This window comes from Bufo bufo, chromosome 3 (assembly GCF_905171765.1).
Source record: "Bufo bufo chromosome 3, aBufBuf1.1, whole genome shotgun sequence".
Taxonomy (NCBI): Eukaryota; Metazoa; Chordata; class Amphibia; order Anura; family Bufonidae; genus Bufo; species Bufo bufo.
The window spans coordinates 360,745,675-360,765,764 of record NC_053391.1 but is presented as its reverse complement, the minus strand read 5'-3'; the positions used below and the strand labels follow the sequence as shown (position 1 = coordinate 360,765,764).

Sequence of the window (20,090 nt, the reverse complement as noted above, 5' to 3'; positions counted from 1 at the left end):
TAGACAAGGGCTGGTTGCTTGAGGAAGGGGTGTGTCTTAGAGGAAATGAATGGACTTAAAATGTGTCAAACTTTGGTGCAAAATTAGATCAATCTCAAGTATGCCAAAAAAAGAGGTGTCATGAAGTAAGACAAAAAGGTCTAATGTCTAAAATGTCTAAATTTATCAGATAGCATGGACCACTGTGATGTTTGGCGCATCAAGTCTAGTGTTTAAAAAAAGTATTAAAACCTGCTCAAATGTTTTTAAACATTTAAACATAGGAAAATTTATTGATAATAAGAAGCTTAGTTTACCTGTGCACTCAGGAGCAGTGCCGGCCCACGTGCCATTAACAGTGCAGTCCCTTCTCAGAGGCCCACTGTAGTAGTAACCCTCACGACATTCATATACAATAGAGCTGGAGAACACCAGGCCGTCATTGAATATCACCCGTGAATTGCTGGGGGTTCCTGGATTTCCACATGAAACCACTGAAAAGTGTAGATATGAAGGTAAGCAAGACGTACACCCCTATATTTTAGTCTAAAAAAAAGTTGATAATATTCTTTGTCCTGACAACAAAAGGCAAATGTCTTACTTGACTGATTTAAGTCTTGCAATGTGACAAGCTGAGGGATATACATTCATTTTTCTAACAGTCTGATGATGAAAATAATTGGAAACTGGAGAGGGAGGGGATGGATGTATAAAGCTTTTTTTTTTGTTTTTAATTATAAAACTCCTGCAGGCAGAAAACCAAAGTAAATGGGGTATGGAAATCTACTCCCACCACAGCAATGTGACATTGATAGCGGAAAATACACCAGGAGATACAGTATGTCCCTTCTAATTTTGTATCGCATAGACTTTTAGTGTAAATATGAAATATAAACTATCTTGCTGGAATGAAAACATACACAGTACTGCGAATTGATGGATAAGTATTCATGTGCACTATTTATACTTGTGTATTGCATGTAGCACAATGCTTGATAAAGGCCTAAGTGAATAGGGCTGAAGCATTTGGATGTAAGGATGAATAAGAGGAATCTCTTTTACACTACATTTTGTATCCTGTTGATGTTTCCTCTTGTTATCACCTATTGAGAATCTATGGACTTTCAACTAATATAGTGCTGATTATTTTTCTTTCTCCTGTAGTCTGTGTATATAAGTCTGTGTGATATGGTGTTGGGGAGCCACCATTAAAGAGCGTCTTATCAAGACACCCGTTTCTACAATGAACCAGGCCCAGCAATCAGCCCATGGTGAACAGCCAATATTCTCCAGAGAAAATGCAGGTGGAATGTAATTTTACTTCATAGCCATTAAAATGAACAGCTAACAATGTAAGAGTTGCCTGGGTTGAACATGCCAGAGCAAGAGCTACCCTGCTTCAGTTTTGGTGAAGAGGGGATTCTGAGCAAGACATTACTTTCTTGAATCTTAGGGATTAGGCTCCATGCACACTACCATATCCGTATTCTGGTCCACAAGCCATCAATCCCCAATACACGTATACAGAATGTGTGTACAAAAAATATCGATAGCACACATATGAAAAATATGGTTGTGTACATGAGGCCTTACTGTTTTTATTTTCTTATTATTTTCTCAAAAAGACAACCTATAAGGCTGCCATTGGAGTTGCCAAGAGTTTTTCACCCAACTGTTCCATTCTCGTGACTGGTAAATCTGCCTAGCTATGTGGCGTTACTTACTAGGTATTTTTTAACCACTTGGCATGGCAAGTACTGAGCATATCCTCTATTAATCACTGTTTGTTCTGTTTTTTGTTGTATTTTTTTTTTTTTTAGGAGATGCATCTGGTTAAGATATGGCCAATGGAGCTTTCAAAGAAATACAAAGAAATACAAGTGGCTACAATTCAACTTACTGAACTCAATATATTCTCATGATTCTGTAAGCAAAGACAATTTTTCAAGACATTTATATAGTATGGCCTGATATGATTTGAACTGGAAATTGATGCAACTCATTTATTAATAAGCACTAGCCCTCTGTGTGCCAGTAAGTCACATCTGTGTTAGCTATGAGATATTTGTGCTATAATTTAGGCCAGTTTCAAGCATAAATTATCGTTAGGTCAGTGGGAGTGGAACTACTGTGTTAGCAAACAGATTTTCCCTGCAATTCACCCTTTAACTACAGGGATCTGGACTTTTCTGCAGGGGAGCATCCAGGTACCTCCTACAATAGTTTGTGTGTGGTTAACAGCTGACCCATGGGGGTCAGAGACACCAGTGCAGGGCACCGGCTGTCAGGCAAAATCGTAGTCAGGAACAGTCCGAAGTCAGGGCAGGCAATGAAGGGTCACTACAGAGATCAGGCACAGGTCAGTTAAGGCAGTGGCGCATCAGAGTCTAGCAAACAGAGAGAGGTCATTATATGGGAAGACTAATGGACACAGAACACATTCGGGAAGAGACCTTGCCAGCTGCAAGCAGGCTGAGGCCAGCTGGAGAACAGGACAGCATCAACTCTGGTGGCTGGACCTGCCACAAGGAAGCAGAGGAAGGCTGGAGGTCTGGGCCACTAGGGAGGAAGTAGAAGGGTGAATAAAGCCATGCCTGCTTGGAATAGTGGGACAGCGGTGGTCACAGGCCACAAACATAACAATTATAGTATAGAATGTCTCCTGCTAAGACCCACTCCGTTTTCTTGTCACTTTTGTAAAGTGTTAAATCAAATGCTTTAATAAATCAGTACATATTAAAGGAGTCATCAAGTCTAAAAAAAAAATTCCATGTAAACAATTGTTAATTTTGATACTGCAAATTCCCTTTGAGGCTGTTTTCACATGTCAGTCACAAAGTCTTACATTTGCATCTGTATTATGACAGCAATATCATATGCCATAGTAGTTTACAAGTGGTTTTACATTAGTAATGTCTGGCTTATGGATATCTACAAACAATATAGCAAGTTGATCAACACTCATTTAATGGGCCTACACACTGGGCAAAGAAAGGGGACTGAAAGGGGATGAGCAATCGTTGGTATGATCAGTCATTCCTATTCAGTTTGCATACTGTCAGCAGCAGATCCCCTTTTTACAACAAGCTGATGTGCTGCCAACCAGAAAGCATTTTTACTAAACTCTTATCAGTTTGATAAGAATTAAGCTTAAATGAATGTTTATTAGCTATCAGGAGTTCAGAGATAAGGGCTACAGAGCAGTTTTCTGAAGAATTCAGAGTAAAACAGAAAACCTGCTAGTCTGCAAATGCATTTAAAGTGAAAGCTGTAGAAGAAAATTTCTAATAAGGACTAACTGAAACAACAATGAATTTTAGCCCAAAATGAGCAAGATACAATAATAAAAAAAATTGCCCTGAAGGAATTCACAGCCTTTAAGTCAGTAGAACTATAAGTGGGATTAATAGTAATGAAAAGTTAAGGAAGGATCCCGGAGACAGATAAAATCCTCTTTCAGCTCTTCTTTATTAGTTATGGACAGTGGACAGGCATAACCATCAGGTGCACGGCAAAATTGATGCGTTTCGGGTGAGTACCCTTAGTCGTAACAAATTGCTAACTGTGGCCCCTCAATATAAAGGAGTTGAAAACACCCCTCCTCCAATGGGGAGGAACTGGTTTCAAGCAACATCCGTTGCACCACACCTAGACACACCTTTTTTCAGCTTGCATCAATCAGTTTGTGATTGGTAAAACACTGTGCGAACCTTCTTTTGACATCTTGACCTCAGGTTAACCCGTGATTTCATTCAGCAGAAATCGCACAGTGTGAATACTTCATTGCATGGAAGACATAAAATATATATAAAAAACCTTGATACAAACATTGACATACAAAAACAAGTACAAAAAACAATGGCTTATTGCAATATAGCATATTCTGATTGATTACCTGAGAATGACAGTCTCAGAGTAGATTTGTCTGGACATATAATATTAATGATAAATTATCACATGTCGGTGGGACTGCATGAACACCACCTACCCAGTATCAGGCCAGGAATTTCGGATACAATTACAGAATAAATCAGGTGACAAATAAAACATAACAAGAAATTATTTCAGTCCTGCGCATGTTAGTTGCAAAATTATTTCTTACAGCATCTCAATAAAAGAAGGATAGAAGCGCTGTGTCATGATAGCGCTATAAAAACAGTGACGAACAGAGATGCCCAACCCCCGCAATAGTGGGGGCTCCCACATATGCAAACATGTGATTGAGGTCAAATGAACCAAACTGCTACTAAGCTAATTATATCTGGATTACTGCTGATGTGGTTTCCCTCTACCCGTCCATTCCCCACGGGATTGCTCTGATGGCAATGGAATATCACCTCCATCGCTACACTGGACTCAATACTAACTATATTGATTTTGTGTGTGAGATCACAGCATACTTGTTGACCCATAATTATTTTGCATTTGATGGTGTCCATTATCTCCAGACCCGCGGAGTCTCGATGGGAGCCAAATTTTCTCCATCCCTAGAAAATTTGACTATGTCATTTTGGGAGGAGAAGTACATTTACAATCTGGAGAACCCGTTCATGCCTGGCTTGGTCTGGTACGGCAGGTACATCGATGATGTGCTCATGGTATGGGCAGGCGGTGTATCTGCCGTCCCAGACCTCCAGGCATATTTGAACAATAACAATTATAATTTGAGGTTCACGTGTTTGGCACATGAATCCCATATTAATTTCTTAGATCTGACACTCCGCGGTGTCGCTGGAGAGATAGTGCACACCATGACCTATAGAAAAGAGGTGGCAGGCAATACCATACTTAATGCCAAAAGTAATCATCCAATGCATACCCTCAGAGCAATTCCCGTGGGTGAATTCACTCGTACTGTTAGAAACTGTAGTGTGGTGGAGAGAATAGGGGAAGAATGTGACAAAGTAGAAAAAAGGCTGAGGGACAGAAATTACCCGATGTGGATGATTAACAGAGGAAGGGAGATAGCCCTGCATAAAGAAAGAAGAGATATACTGTTTGGGAAATCCAAATGTAAACCATATGTTCCGACTTCTGCTGGCGGTGTGGAGACACGGGCAGACGGCGACCTGGACAGTGTACCTACTCTTTCTTTAACATACAGTAATGAGTTCAGCACAATCAGCTCTGCAATAAAGAAGTGCTTACCTATTTTGTTCGACGATGCCATTCTTTATGAAGCACTCAAATCAGGTTGCAGAATTGTCTCTAGAAAGGCCCCCACCCTGTCTAGCTCGCTGTCCCCGTCTCTCTACACTGCCAGTGGCAGTGGAACACAACCCAAGCCTAGTTGGCTTACGTATAAAGGATTTACAAGATGCGGCAGTGCCCGCTGTAGGACTTGCGACTATGCCGTGCTCACAAAAACATTTGACAGTGCAGATCATATATACAACTTCCCAATCCGTATGTACATTAATTGTAACATGGAGGGTGTCATTTATGTTATCCGATGCAACAAATGTGATCTCATGTATGTGGGCAGTACTGTTCGCAGGTTCAAAAACAGAGTATTAGAACACCTCAACTACATCAGCAACCCCAATATCCTCAACATTTCAAACATAGCTAAACATTTCATACACGTCCATGCTCGTCAGGTATCATTTTTCCAGGCGTATGCCATTGAACGAGTTTTAGCTCCGAAAAGGGGTGGTGACTTTCGAAATAAAATTCTTCTACGTGAGGCCTACTGGATCTTTAGGTTAGGCACCAGGGTCCCAAGGGGTCTTAACCTTAAGAAAGAACTCATTTACATATATCAATAGAACACATGGTGCACATAGTAGAACATATAACGATTTGTGTTACTATTAGTATTTTATGTTAGTTACATCTATATCTGGGTGGGCATACACCTTCCGCTGTTCTTCTCACCAGATCTAGTGGTACCAGTTTGGTTCATTTGACCTCAATCACATGTTTGCATATGTGGGAGCCCCCACTATTGCGGGGGTTGGGCATCTCTGTTCGTCACTGTTTTTATAGCGCTATCATGACACAGCGCTTCTATCCTTCTTTTATTGAGATGCTGTAAGAAATAATTTTGCAACTAACATGCGCAGGACTGAAATAATTTCTTGTTATGTTTTATTTGTCACCTGATTTATTCTGTAATTGTATCCGAAATTCCTGGCCTGATACTGGGTAGGTGGTGTTCATGCAGTCCCACCGACATGTGATAATTTATCATTAATATTATATGTCCAGACAAATCTACTCTGAGACTGTCATTCTCAGGTAATCAATCAGAATATGCCATATTGCAATAAGCCATTGTTTTTTGTACTTGTTTTTGTATGTCAATGTTTGTATCAAGGTTTTTTATATATATTTTATGTCTTCCATGCAATGAAGTATTCACACTGTGCGATTTCTGCTGAATGAAATCACGGGTTAACCTGAGGTTAAGATGTCAAAAGAAGGTTCGCACAGTGTTTTACCAATCACAAACTGATTGATGCAAGCTGAAAAAAGGTGTGTCTAGGTGTGGTGCAACGGATGTTGCTTGAAACCAGTTCCTCCCCATTGGAGGAGGGGTGTTTTCAACTCCTTTATATTGAGGGGCCACAGTTAGCAATTTGTTACGACTAAGGGTACTCACCCGAAACGCGTCAATTTTGCCGTGCACCTGATCGTTATGCCTGTCCACTGTCCATAACTAATAAAGAAGAGCTGAAAGAGGATTTTATCTGTCTCCGGGATCCTTCCTTAACTTTTCATTGCCTGCTACGGGAACACTTCCCTAGGGCCCCTGGAGCCGGGATTATATACAGACCTGTTAGGTGAGCTGGATTATATTTTTTCCTGGGATTAATAGTATTAAGGCCATAATACAGAAACTATACTGAACTCATATGAAGGTCATGTGATGGTGGCCTAAATCTTGGCCCATCATTTCATATTTACACGTGATTACATGCTTATCATTTTATTATTTTTATTATTATTACAGGGAGTGCAGAATTATTAGGCAAGTTGTATTTTTGAGGATTAATTTTATTATTGAACAACAACCATGTTCTCAATGAACCCAAAAAACTCATTAATATCAAAGCTGAATATTTTTGGAAGTAGTTTTTAGTTTGTTTTTAGTTTTAGCTATTTTAGGGGGATATCTGTGTGTGCAGGTGACTATTACTGTGCATAATTATTAGGCAACTTAACAAAAAACAAATATATACCCATTTCAATTATTTATTTTTACCAGTGAAACCAATATAACATCTCAACATTCACAAATATACATTTCTGACATTCAAAAAAAAAACATAAACAAATCAGTGACCAATATAGCCACATTTCTTTGCAAGGACACTCAAAAGCCTGCCATCCATGGATTCTGTCAGTGTTTTGATCTGTTCACCATTAACATTGCGTGCAGCAGCAATCACAGCCTCCCAGACACTGTTCAGAGAGGTGTACTGTTTTCCCTCCTTGTAAATCTCACATTTGATGATGGACCACAGGTTCTCAATGGGGTTCAGATCAGGTGAACAAGGAGGCCATGTCATTAGATTTTCTTATTTTATACCCTTTCTTGCCAGCCACGCTGTGGAGTACTTGGACGCGTGTGATGGAGCATTGTCCTGCATGAAAATCATGTTTTTCTTGAAGGATGCAGACTTCTTCCTGTACCACTGCTTAAAGAAGGTGTCTTCCAGAAACTGGCAGTAGGACTGGGAGTTGAGCTTGACTCCATCCTCAACCCGAAAAGGCCCCACAAGCTCATCTTTGATGATACCAGCCCAAACCAGAACTCCACCTCCACCTTGCTGGCGTCTGAGTCGGACTGGAGCTCTCTGCCCTTTACCAATCCAGCCACGGGCCCATCCATCTGGCCCATCAAGACTCACTCTCATTTCATCAGTCCATAAAACCTTAGAAAAATCAGTCTTGAGATATTTCTTGGCCCAGTCTTGACGTTTCAGCTTGTGTGTCTTGTTCAGTGGTGGTCGTCTTTCAGCCTTTCTTACCTTGGCCATGTCTCTGAGTATTGCACACCTTGTGCTTTTGGGCACTCCAGTGATGTTGCAGCTCTGAAATATGGCCAAACTGGTGGCAAGTGGCATCTTGGCAGCTGCACGCTTGACTTTTCTCAGTTCATGGGCAGTTATTTTGCGCCTTGGTTTTTCCACACGCTTCTTGCGACCCTGTTGACTATTTTGAATGAAACGCTTGATTGTTCGATGATCACGCTTCAGAAGCTTTGCAATTTTAAGAGTGCTGCATCCCTCTGCAAGATATCTCACTATTTTTGACTTTTCTGAGCCTGTCAAGCCCTTCTTTTGACCCATTTTGCCAAAGGAAAGGAAGTTGCCTAATAATTATGCACACCTAATATAGGGTGTTGATGTCATTAGACCACACCCCTTCTCATTACAGAGATGCAAATCACCTAATATGCTTAATTGGTAGTAGGCTTTCGAGCCTATACAGCTTGGAGTAAGACAACATGCATAAAGAGGATGATGTGGTCAAAATACTCATTTGCCTAATAATTCTGCACGCAGTGTATTATTATTATTATTATGTGCAGCCAACTGCAGTCACTCTGGCTTTTCTCTTTCAATTACCTTGAGCATATTTTGTGCAATTTTTTTAAATCATTTAGAAAATCAGATTTACGATAAACAATTCCTTATAAATATATTTATTCTGATGGTAACTGAAGACAAAGACATAGGTCATATAACGAAAAACAGAAAACATTAATTTACTTCAAGCAGTGAAAGTACCTTCACACTCTGGCTGGAATCCACTCCACGACCCATTGACCAGGCATTTTCTCTCTGCAGACCCCCGCAGGATGTATCCAGCTTCACAACTGAACCGTACCACACTATCAATGGTAAACTCATTGCCTTGTCGAAGTCCATGTGATGGCACTCCAGGGTCCCCACACTCACTGGCACTCCCGCCTGCAATAAGAAATTATATGATTTCCATTTTATAAATTATGATTATTATTACTAACTGCTGTTAAGTGGATTTTAACCTCTGTAAAGGGGGTAGACATAGACAACACATGGCTCCTGTGCAAGAACAGTAAATGGGTCATTTTCTCTCTAATTACAGAGAATCCACCTTGAGAGATATTTAAATTATTGGCTTAGCACCTTTCAGTAAATCTATTAGACAGTCGGATACCACTAATTGCTTTAAAAGAAGACCTGTAACCTCTACTGACAAATCACATGCAGTAACAATTCTGGAGCATCTATTCTCATGACTCTGTGTTTTACCATTTGTTTATTATTCCTATTAGAAGTTTATGAATGAATTGCTAGCAGGGTAGGTCTTCAACATCTGTTCGGTGGGGTCTGACTCCTGACACAACTATTTGAAGAGGAGCACCACAACCTGTTCCTAAACCAGTCATTTCACATTCAGTGGTCACATGCCTATGAGCAGCTCAGACCCATTCAACTGAATGGACCTGGGATGCATTACCCAGCCCATTTACAATGTACAGCGCTGTGCTTGGTATGCTAATTAGACCCCCACCTATAGGATGTTGATGACCTATTCTGAGGATAGGTTATCAATATTGTTTTCCAATTTTTTTTTATGAATATGCCCAAAACTGCAACCATATGTGGAGAGGGGATGTATTGATAGATAACTATGCATATTGCTACTCAGGAATATGGGAAAGCTGACCTAACACTTATGGCAGCTGGAATGGAGTACATTATTAGGGTAACAGCGGCTGCTGTACGTCGCTGTTCCTCGGATTACCGCCGTGGTCCTGGGCGCCGTGCTCAGCGGTGATCCACCGCTGCAGTCCTGGGCTCTGTCGCTGTCGTGCTGTGGTGCTGAGGATTCTGCTCCACATGTTTCACTCAGCCCTGGCCACAGCATGCTTGCTGCTGGTTTCATGTTACACTGCCCTAGGGGCAGCGCACATCACTCCCTGGGCTGCATGGGTTGGGTCATGTGACCACGCTGACCAACCCAGGCTCTCCTGCAGGTACTTAAGTGGCTCAGCGCCCTTCCCAGATGCCTCAGTGTCAAGGTTCTTGTGCTTGCTAAGTTCCTGATACTCTCGTGTGCACCTGACTTATACTTTGTTCCTGGATTCTGCTACTCGTCTGATACCTGCCTGCTTGCCTTGACTCTCCTGTTGCCGATCCGGATTTCCTGATCTGTTCCTGTGCCGCCTGCCCTGACCTTTTGACAGTCTGACTACGCCTCTGCCTCATCCTTGGGTCCTGCTCTGTTGCTCCTGGTAATGACCCCACCTGCCTGACTATACTTGTACTTCTGGTACCTTCCCAGGTATCTCCTGATCCGCCTGTACCAGCTGCCTCGTGTGCCTTCCCTCCTCAAGAGGTCTCGGGAAAGTGTATCCTGACCATCAGGGGTACTGTGAAGAATCGAGGGGTAGACTTAGACAACACCCTTAGAGGAGGTGGGACACGTGGCACAGTGGGTTCACACCCGCTGGTTTGTGACAATTAGCTTTTATTGAAAACAATACTACATGCAACAGTAGGATGACCAGGAAAGTGAAATTACTAGTGTTAAAGGAGTTGTCCAGGATATTGAACGCCTATCCTCAGTCATCAATATCAAAGCAAGGGGGTGTCCAATACCTCACGATCAGTGTTAAAACCATATAGCTCCAGTGCTACATAGCGCCATTATTTTTTGTAGCTGCTCTGATCCCATTCACTTTAGTGTCTTCTCTGAAACTGAGGTATCAGCTAATCAGCAGGAGTGCAGGGCATCGTAAAAATAGCCCATTAGTATCAAAATACTGGCAACCCAGTTTTCACATTGGAAGGAGTTGAATTGGAAGATTAGTGAAAACAGCAAGCAAATGTGAAGTCATAGCTAGCAAATGCAAAATCTAGTATCAAATTCTTATGACATCACCCCTGCCTGACTCCAAAACACCAGTAATTGTCTGGCAGCTGTATCTAACATCATGTCCTCTCTGTATCTAAAACTGAACCTCTCAAAAACTAAACTTCTTGTCTTTTCCCCATCTACTAACTCACCTAAACTTGATATTTCAATTTAGGTCTGCAGCACTATCATAACTCCTGTGCAACATGCCCGGTGTCTTGGGGCCACTTTTGACTCTGATCTTTCCTTTGTTCCCCATATTCAATCACTTACAGGCTCTTGTCGTCTGCACCTCAAGAATATCGCCAGAATCAGCCCTTTTCTTACGGTGGAAACAGCAAAAACTCTTGTTGTTGCCTTGATGCATTCTCGTCTAGACTACTGCAACGCATTACTAATCGGTCTCCCTCTCACTAAACTCTGCCCCCTTCAGTCTGTTCTAAATGCTGCAGCCAGGCTCATCTATCCATCCATCCGCTACACTGATGCTACTAGTCTGTGCCAGTCAGTTCACTGGTTGCTAATCCACCACAGAATACAGTTCAAACTTCTCACCCTCACCCACAAAGCTCTCCACAGTGCTGCACCTCCATACATCTCCTCCCTCATCTCCATCTACCACCCTACTCGTGCTCTCTGTTCTGTTAGGGACCTAAGATTAATAACCTCCATAATTCGTACCTCTCACTCCCGTCTTCAAGACTTTTCTCAAGCTGCACCTACTCTCTGGAATACTCTGCCCCGGAATACTAGGTCAAGCCACAACTTCTCCACCTTCAAACATGCCTTAAAAACACATCTTTTAAGGCAGGCTTATCAAGCTACCTAAAATGATTTTTCCAACTCCTCTGGCTTAAACTCGATCCTCTAGTAGTCCCGAAGCAGATCAGCTGGCACCACTCCTGTCAGTTCAATAATGGCTCAAATCCTATTTATCTCAATCAACTACCTTACTGTATGTGTCACCCCCAATTCCTCATAGATTGTAAGCTCTTGCGAGCAAGGCCCTGACTCCTAATGTTTCAGTTGCATATTATCCAGTTATTTTTGTTTTGTATATGAACCCTATGAACTTGTAAAGCGCTGCGGAATATGGTGGCCCTATATAAATACATTTTATTATTATTTATTATTATTATAACGGGCCAATTATAATAGGTAGGGCATCACCTTAAACAGCACAAAACTGAAAGTGACCAGTAATTGCTTGAAGAAAACATTGATTTGCAATCTTAGTCAAATGAAGCTGTCATTCAATAGTTAAAATAATGCTACAAAAAGTCAAGTAGTCCAGGGCAAAATGTATAAACAATAATTCTTTGATTGACTTAAAATACCACTGAAACATATGAGGGTGGCAAGGACTAGCACTGCAAGAGGTAATCACCAATACTTATTCGAACACTCACATTAATCTTCCTAAAACACCTAAATGATTTATTTTCCTTCTACAGCAGCCTAAAACACGGGCCATAAAGATCCAGGGTTTATGAGTTGTGACATAAAACTGCAGGGCAGATTCATAAGAACGAGGGTAGGGAAAAACATACCATAGAGAGGAGAAACACAGACATAAGAATTCAAATAATGTTTCAAGGTTATCAAATACCGCGGGCTGAAAAGGCCTGGGAATTAGAATACTGTGCTTGGGGGAGGAGATTTTTTTTCACCTCTGTGCTTCTTAGCAATGGCATCATTCAATAAATGTTCTTATCCAAGATCTTTTAGTTCAGTCAGTACAATACAGTACATGGATAGCAGAAGGAATCAGGCAGACAGTTGTAGCTTGGAAGAACATTTCTACTGAACTCACATGAATCCACCAGCTTGGTGGTTTTAAGAGTTTTATAAGAGGAAACTGATTTAAGGGTTACTAATGCTCCTCCTACAGGCAACTGGCTTAGTGGTTACTAGAGATGGCCCGAACTATCCGACGGCGAACAGTTCCCGGCGAACATAGCTTGTTCGCGTTCGCCTCTGCCGGGCGAACACATGCGATGTTCGGTCCGCCCCCTATACATCATCATTGAGCAAACTTTGACCCTGTACCTCACAGTCAGCAGACACATTCCAGCCAATCAGCAGCATACCCTCCCTCCCAGACCCTCCCACCTCCTGCACAGCATCCATTTTAGATTCATTCTGAAGCTGCAGTCTTAGTGAGAGGAGGGAGACTGTAACTGCTGCTGATTTAATTGGGAAATCGATAGCTAGGCTAGTGAATTCAGTGTCCACTCCAGTCCTGAAAGACTCATCTGATCTCTGCTGTAAGGACAGCGTCCTGACAGCACCCCAAAAAGCCCTTTTTAGGGCTGCAACATTAGTCTGCTTTTTTTTTTTCCTTTATATACATATTGCAGTTGCCTGGCCTGCCTGTGTGTGAGGAGCTGCAGGCCCACAGACTGTAGTGTGCCCACTGCCAGTGCTCACCCCTGTCATTCCGTGTGGCACAGGACTTTGCTTAAAAAAAGGCACTTAATTTTTACACTTTAATCTAAGGTTAGTTGCCTGCCAGTGTGTGTCAGGCTGACTTCCACTGACTGTAGTGTGCCCACTGCCAGTGCCCACCACTCATACCGGCTGGCACAGGACTTTGCATAAAAAAGGCATTTAATTTTTACACTTTAGTGTAATTTCAGCTGCTTGCCTGCTGCTAGTGTGTGTCAGGCCGACTTCAACTGACTGTAGTGTGCCCACTGCCAGTGCCCACCCCTGTCATCCCGTGTGGCACAGGAGTTTGCTTAAAAAAATAGGAACTTCATTTTTAAACTTTAATCAAAGGTTAGTTGCCTGCCAGTGTGTGTCAGGCCGACTTCAACTGACTGTAGTGTGCCCACTGCCAGTGCCCACCCCTGTCATCCCGAGTGGCACAGGACTTTGCTTAAAAAATAGGCACTTAATTTTTACACTTTAATCTAAGGTTAGTTGCCTGCCAGTGTGTGTCAGGCTGACTTCCACTGACTGTAGTGTGCCCACTGCCAGTGCCCACCACTCATACCGGCTGGCACAGGACTTTGCTTAAAAAAGGCATTTAATTTTTACACTTTAATGTAATTTCAGCTGCTTGCCTGCTGCTAGTGTGTGTCAGGCCGACTTCAACTGACTGTAGTGTGCCCACTGCCAGTGCCCACCCCTGTCATACCGAGTGGCACAGGACTTTGCTTAAAAAATAGGCACTTAATTTTTACACTTTAATCTAAGGTTAGTTGCCTGCCAGTGTGTGTCAGGCTGACTTCCACTGACTGTAGTGTGCCCACTGCCAGTGCCCACCACTCATACCGGCTGGCACAGGACTTTGCTTAAAAAAGGCATTTAATTTTTACACTTTAATGTAATTTCAGCTGCTTGCCTGCTGCTAGTGTGTGTCAGGCCGACTTCAACTGACTGTAGTGTGCCCACTGCCAGTGCCCACCCCTGTCATACCGAGTGGCACAGGACTTTGCTTAAAAAATAGGCACTTAATTTTTACACTTTAATCTAAGGTTAGTTGCCTGCCAGTGTGTGTCAGGCTGACTTCCACTGACTGTAGTGTGCCCACTGCCAGTGCCCACCACTCATACCGGCTGGCACAGGACTTTGCATAAAAAAGGCATTTAATTTTTACACTTTAGTGTAATTTCAGCTGCTTGCCTGCTGCTAGTGTGTGTCAGGCCGACTTCAACTGACTGTAGTGTGCCCACTGCCAGTGCCCACCCCTGTCATACCGAGTGGCACAGGACTTTGCTTAAAAAATAGGCACTTAATTTTTACACTTTAATCTGAGGTTAGTTGCCTGCCAGTGTGTGTCAGGCTGACTTCCACTGACTGTAGTGTGCCCACTGCCAGTGCCCACCACTCATACCGGCTGGCACAGGACTTTGCATAAAAAAGGCATTTAATTTTTACACTTTAGTGTAATTTCAGCTGCTTGCCTGCTGCTAGTGTGTGTCAGGCCGACTTCAACTGACTGTAGTGTGCCCACTGCCAGTGCCCACCCCTGTCATACCGAGTGGCACAGGACTTTGCTTAAAAAATAGGCACTTAATTTTTACACTTTAATCTAAGGTTAGTTGCCTGCCAGTGTGTGTCAGGCTGACTTCCACTGACTGTAGTGTGCCCACTGCCAGTGCCCACCACTCATACCGGCTGGCACAGGACTTTGCTTAAAAAAGGCATTTAATTTTTACACTTTAATGTAATTTCAGCTGCTTGCCTGCTGCTAGTGTGTGTCAGGCCGACTTCAACTGACTGTAGTGTGCCCACTGCCAGTGCCCACCACTCATACCGGCTGGCACAGGACTTTGCATAAAAAAGGCATTTAATTTTTACACTTTAGTGTAATTTCAGCTGCTTGCCTGCTGCTAGTGTGTGTCAGGCCGACTTCAACTGACTGTAGTGTGCCCACTGCCAGTGCCCACCCCTGTCATCCCGTGTGGCACAGGACTTTGCTTAAAAAAAAGGCACTTCATTTTTACACTTTAATCTAAGGTTAGTTGCCTGCCAGTGTGTGTCAGGCCGACTTCAACTGACTGTAGTGTGCCCACTGCCAGTGCCCACCCCTGTCATCCCGAGTGGCACAGGACTTTGCTTAAAAAATAGGCACTTAATTTTTACACTTTAATCTAAGGTTAGTTGCCTGCCAGTGTGTGTCAGGCTGACTTCCACTGACTGTAGTGTGCCCACTGCCAGTGCCCACCACTCATACCGGCTGGCACAGGACTTTGCTTAAAAAAGGCATTTAATTTTTACACTTTAATGTAATTTCAGCTGCTTGCCTGCTGCTAGTGTGTGTCAGGCCGACTTCAACTGACTGTAGTGTGCCCACTGCCAGTGCCCACCCCTGTCATACCGAGTGGCACAGGACTTTGCTTAAAAAATAGGCACTTAATTTTTACACTTTAATCTACGGTTAGTTGCCTGCCAGTGTGTGTCAGGCTGACTTCCACTGACTGTAGTGTGCCCACTGCCAGTGCCCACCACTCATACCGGCTGGCACAGGACTTTGCTTAAAAAAGGCATTTAATTTTTACACTTTAATGTAATTTCAGCTGCTTGCCTGCTGCTAGTGTGTGTCAGGCCGACTTCAACTGACTGTAGTGTGCCCACTGCCAGTGCCCACCCCTGTCATACCGAGTGGCACAGGACTTTGCTTAAAAAATAGGCACTTAATTTTTACACTTTAATCTAAGGTTAGTTGCCTGCCAGTGTGTGTCAGGCTGACTTCCACTGACTGTAGTGTGCCCACTGCCAGTGCCCACCACTCATACCGGCTGGCACAGGACTTTGCATAAAAAAGGCATTTAATTTTTACACTTTAGTGTAATTTCAGCTGCTTGCCTGCTGCTAGTGTGTGTCAGGCCGACTTCAACTGACTGTAGTGTGCCCACTGCCAGTGCCCACCCCTGTCATACCGAGTGGCACAGGACTTTGCTTAAAAAATAGGCACTTAATTTTTACACTTTAATCTAAGGTTAGTTGCCTGCCAGTGTGTGTCAGGCTGACTTCCACTGACTGTAGTGTGCCCACTGCCAGTGCCCACCACTCATACCGGCTGGCACAGGACTTTGCTTAAAAAAGGCATTTAATTTTTACACTTTAATGTAATTTCAGCTGCTTGCCTGCTGCTAGTGTGTGTCAGGCCGACTTCAACTGACTGTAGTGTGCCCACTGCCAGTGCCCACCCCTGTCATACCGAGTGGCACAGGACTTTGCTTAAAAAATAGGCACTTAATTTTTACACTTTAATCTAAGGTTAGTTGCCTGCCAGTGTGTGTCAGGCTGACTTCCACTGACTGTAGTGTGCCCACTGCCAGTGCCCACCACTCATACCGGCTGGCACAGGACTTTGCATAAAAAAGGCATTTAATTTTTACACTTTAGTGTAATTTCAGCTGCTTGCCTGCTGCTAGTGTGTGTCAGGCCGACTTCAACTGACTGTAGTGTGCCCACTGCCAGTGCCAACCACTGATACCGGGTGGCACAGTAGCTTGCCGATAAATAAGGCATTTAATTTTTAGACAGTAGTCTAAATTCAGTTGCTTGCCTGCTGCCAGTGTGTGTCAGGCCCGCTTCCACTGACTGTAGTGTGCCCACTGCCAGTGCCAACCACTGATACCGGGTGGCACAGTAGCTTGCCGATAAATAAGGCATTTAATTTTTAGACAGTAGTCTAAATTCAGTTGCTTGCCTGCTGCCAGTGTGTGTCAGGCCCTCTTCCACTGACTGTAGTGTGCCCACTGCCAGTGCCAACCACTCATACCGGGTGGCACAGTAGCTTGCCGATAAATAAGGCATTTAATTTTTACACTTTAGTGTAATTTCAGTTGCTTGCCTGCTGCCAGTGTGTGTCAGGCCCGCTTCCACTGACTGTAGTGTGCCCACTGCCAGTGCCAACCACTGATACCGGGTGGCACAGTAGCTTGCCGATAAATAAGGCATTTAATTTTTAGACAGTAGTCTAAATTCAGTTGCTTGCCTGCTGCCAGTCAGTGTGTCAGGCCCTCTTCCACTGACTGTAGTGTGCCCACTGCCAGTGCCAACATCATACCTGATCGTATACACACACTGGATGTTTTAAAGCACGTTATTCCAAACAATTTAGGAATGTTAGTTGATTTATGCCCTTTATGGATTAAAACCCGACTCTGCGTCCACTACGTAATTTTCCATGGGAGTTTTGCCATAGATCCCCCTCCGGCATGCCACAGTCCAGGTGTTAGACCCCTTGAAACAACTTTCTCATCACTATTGTGGCCAGAAAGAGTCCCTGTGGGTTTTAAAATTCGCCTGTCTATTGAAGTCTATGGCGGTTCGCCCGGTTCGCCAGTTCGCGAACATTTGCGGAAGCTCGCGTTCGCTGTTCGCGAACTGAAAATTTTATGTTCGCGACATCACTAGTGGTTACAAGAGTCTCTTTAGAGTCAAGAGGCTTGATGGTCTCAATGTCTCTACTGGTGGCAAAAGGCTTTCTTTATACTCAGGCACTGAGCTCTGAACTTGGCGCTGCACCCAACTTTAATACGCATTGGAAATTCTGCTCTGGAGTGAAAGTGATGAACAAGGCTCAATGCTGTTTGGTATAGTCCACTGCTACTCTCCATGCAGTGCCCTATCTGTATAGGCATGACAACAGGTCTTGGATCCTCTCCATGCAGCACACCTATATACCTTCTTTTCTTCAGTGTAACTCACTCTCATCCACAGCTACGCTTTTCAACTGCCTCTACTTAGCAGAGTCTGGTACGCCACTCTCTACATAGGAGTTTCTCCTTGACTATTTATATTTTTCTCTTATTCTGGCTAGTTTGTTCTTCCAGACATGGCCTCTCATAATGTCGCTGAATGCTTGTGAGTGTGAAGGCTAGGGAGAGCTGTGGTTGGCTGTCCCTGCTCAATGCGTCCCCTGCTATAGGTGTCATTGCTCCAACCTGTATCTAGGTCTCTAGCGTAGTGTGACAATTTTTGAGCGTCACTCACCCACACTAGCTGACTGCTATGCTGTTTCGGCTAGTTCTTTCTATACCGGTGTTTTCTGTGGTACACAATGCAGGACTTTACTATATGTGAGGGAGCAGCTACACAGTGAGTATGTAAACCAGAAACGCCTACACAGGCATTTAAACAAATGGCTGAAAGCTGTCAGAGACTCCTAGGAGCTAAAACGTTTACAGTGATCCTCTTCTACAGAGTTCTTATGAATATTAAGACTGATTCTGGACATTTTTATTTTTTATGTGAATCCCGGACAACCCCTTTACGACATAACCTCTTATCAAGTGATTCCTAGCATGTCAGCCCTTTTGTTTTGGGTCAGAGGAAAATGAACTCAAAATTCTGGTGCAATTAGCTTAGTAAATCTCCCCATTGTATCTATATAAAGATAAGATCTTCAGCTCATGCTTAAGATTTCACAGCAAGTTAACACATTTTTATAGAAAGTGGTCAGAATTCATTTTGGGGTCTAGGGTCTGAATTACTTTAGGGGTTGAGTCTAGGTTTGATGCCCCTTATGCCCCTATTCTGTATTTTATGGTATCAATGTCCAAGCATGTAATTTCACAGTGGATGTGTGTTATTTGTTTTTTTTTACAGTGCAACAAGTGTACTGCATGTACCTTCACCCACCTCTTGGATTCTAGTAAATGCTCTCAGAAAGGGGACCTATTCAAAAGTTTGCTAAAGGGAAGATCACTTTCTAATTACACCCTTGGTTGCATTTGATTTTACTGCTGTTGGTATAGCGTCAAGTTTTTATACAGCATTGTACAGAAATCATCAATCACATGTCCCTGTCCCCAATATGATATCATCCCTATCACACTTGATTTCATTTGAATAAACCGATAAGCATGGTTTTTTTTTTCACATTGGAGAAAATGTAAGGAACATACAGTCTATACAGATAATCCTTAGTCATGCAGATATTATTGTGGATATTATGCTTGCCAATCATGTAACATAACAGTGCTACCCACTGTAGCCACCATGTACTTCTTTGGATCTAGTCAAGTATACATACCAAGGCTTACACTCAATATCAGGAGTTTGGTACCATATAAGATCTAACCATAAGCTCTAACTAGTTCTGAAATTTCAGTCTGCACATTGCAGAGATCATTTGAAATGCTGAGTTAAAAAAATGTGTGCCTCTAAAATATATATATCCCGCCCAACAGATATCGCTGTTATATCACTTTCCTCAAATATCGCAATTTATCAAAACTGCCTTATTGTAAAGTTATTAGGCAACCACTGCAACCTGTGGCAAATCTGTTTTGATATTCAGTTGCTGTAGGTTACGTCCTGCATTGAAGTCTTGTAACATAGGAAGCGTCATTGCTAAGAAAAAAAGGGGCGTGGTTAGTGTCACATAATCTGCTGATGTCAGGACAGATCTGACTGCCCTAAGTCATGATGGGATAGCAGACACATGACAAACCAGAAAGTAGGATTCAAGCATGGGGGATAAGAGAAAACAAGGTAAACTTGAAAAAAATGTAAAAAAAACAATCCAAGAAAGAATTGGAGCTAGAGTAGTTGATGAACATACATTTTAGAGTTATAGCTACCTAAACATAGCTAAACATTTTTTATATAACACTATAAATGAATTTTGAGTGCAAATCTTATGCAAATTTGTGATTTTGTTTCATTTGTTGAACCTCCCTCTTTTTACTCATAGTTTTAAAATTAGTAAGTGCGTGCATATAAATATGAGGTAAAGCAGTGTGCTAAAACTATGTATTGGGTTTATGCAGCTGTTGAAGTTCCTTCATCCT

The 20,090-nt window shown here is 42.7% G+C and overlaps 1 protein-coding gene across 1 annotated transcript in view; it reads right to left on the bottom strand.

Moving 5' to 3' along the window:
- The window catches only part of CSMD2 (CUB and Sushi multiple domains 2), a 1,002,961-nt gene that overhangs the window by 19,119 nt on the left and 963,752 nt on the right, over positions 1 to 20,090 (bottom strand). The window contains exons 57-58 of the mRNA XM_040422265.1: positions 8,718 to 8,900; positions 297 to 473 (exon numbers count right to left, since the gene is read on the bottom strand). Of these exons, the coding sequence (XP_040278199.1) occupies positions 297 to 473; positions 8,718 to 8,900 (360 nt within the window). The remainder of the gene's footprint in view (positions 1 to 296; positions 474 to 8,717; positions 8,901 to 20,090) is intronic.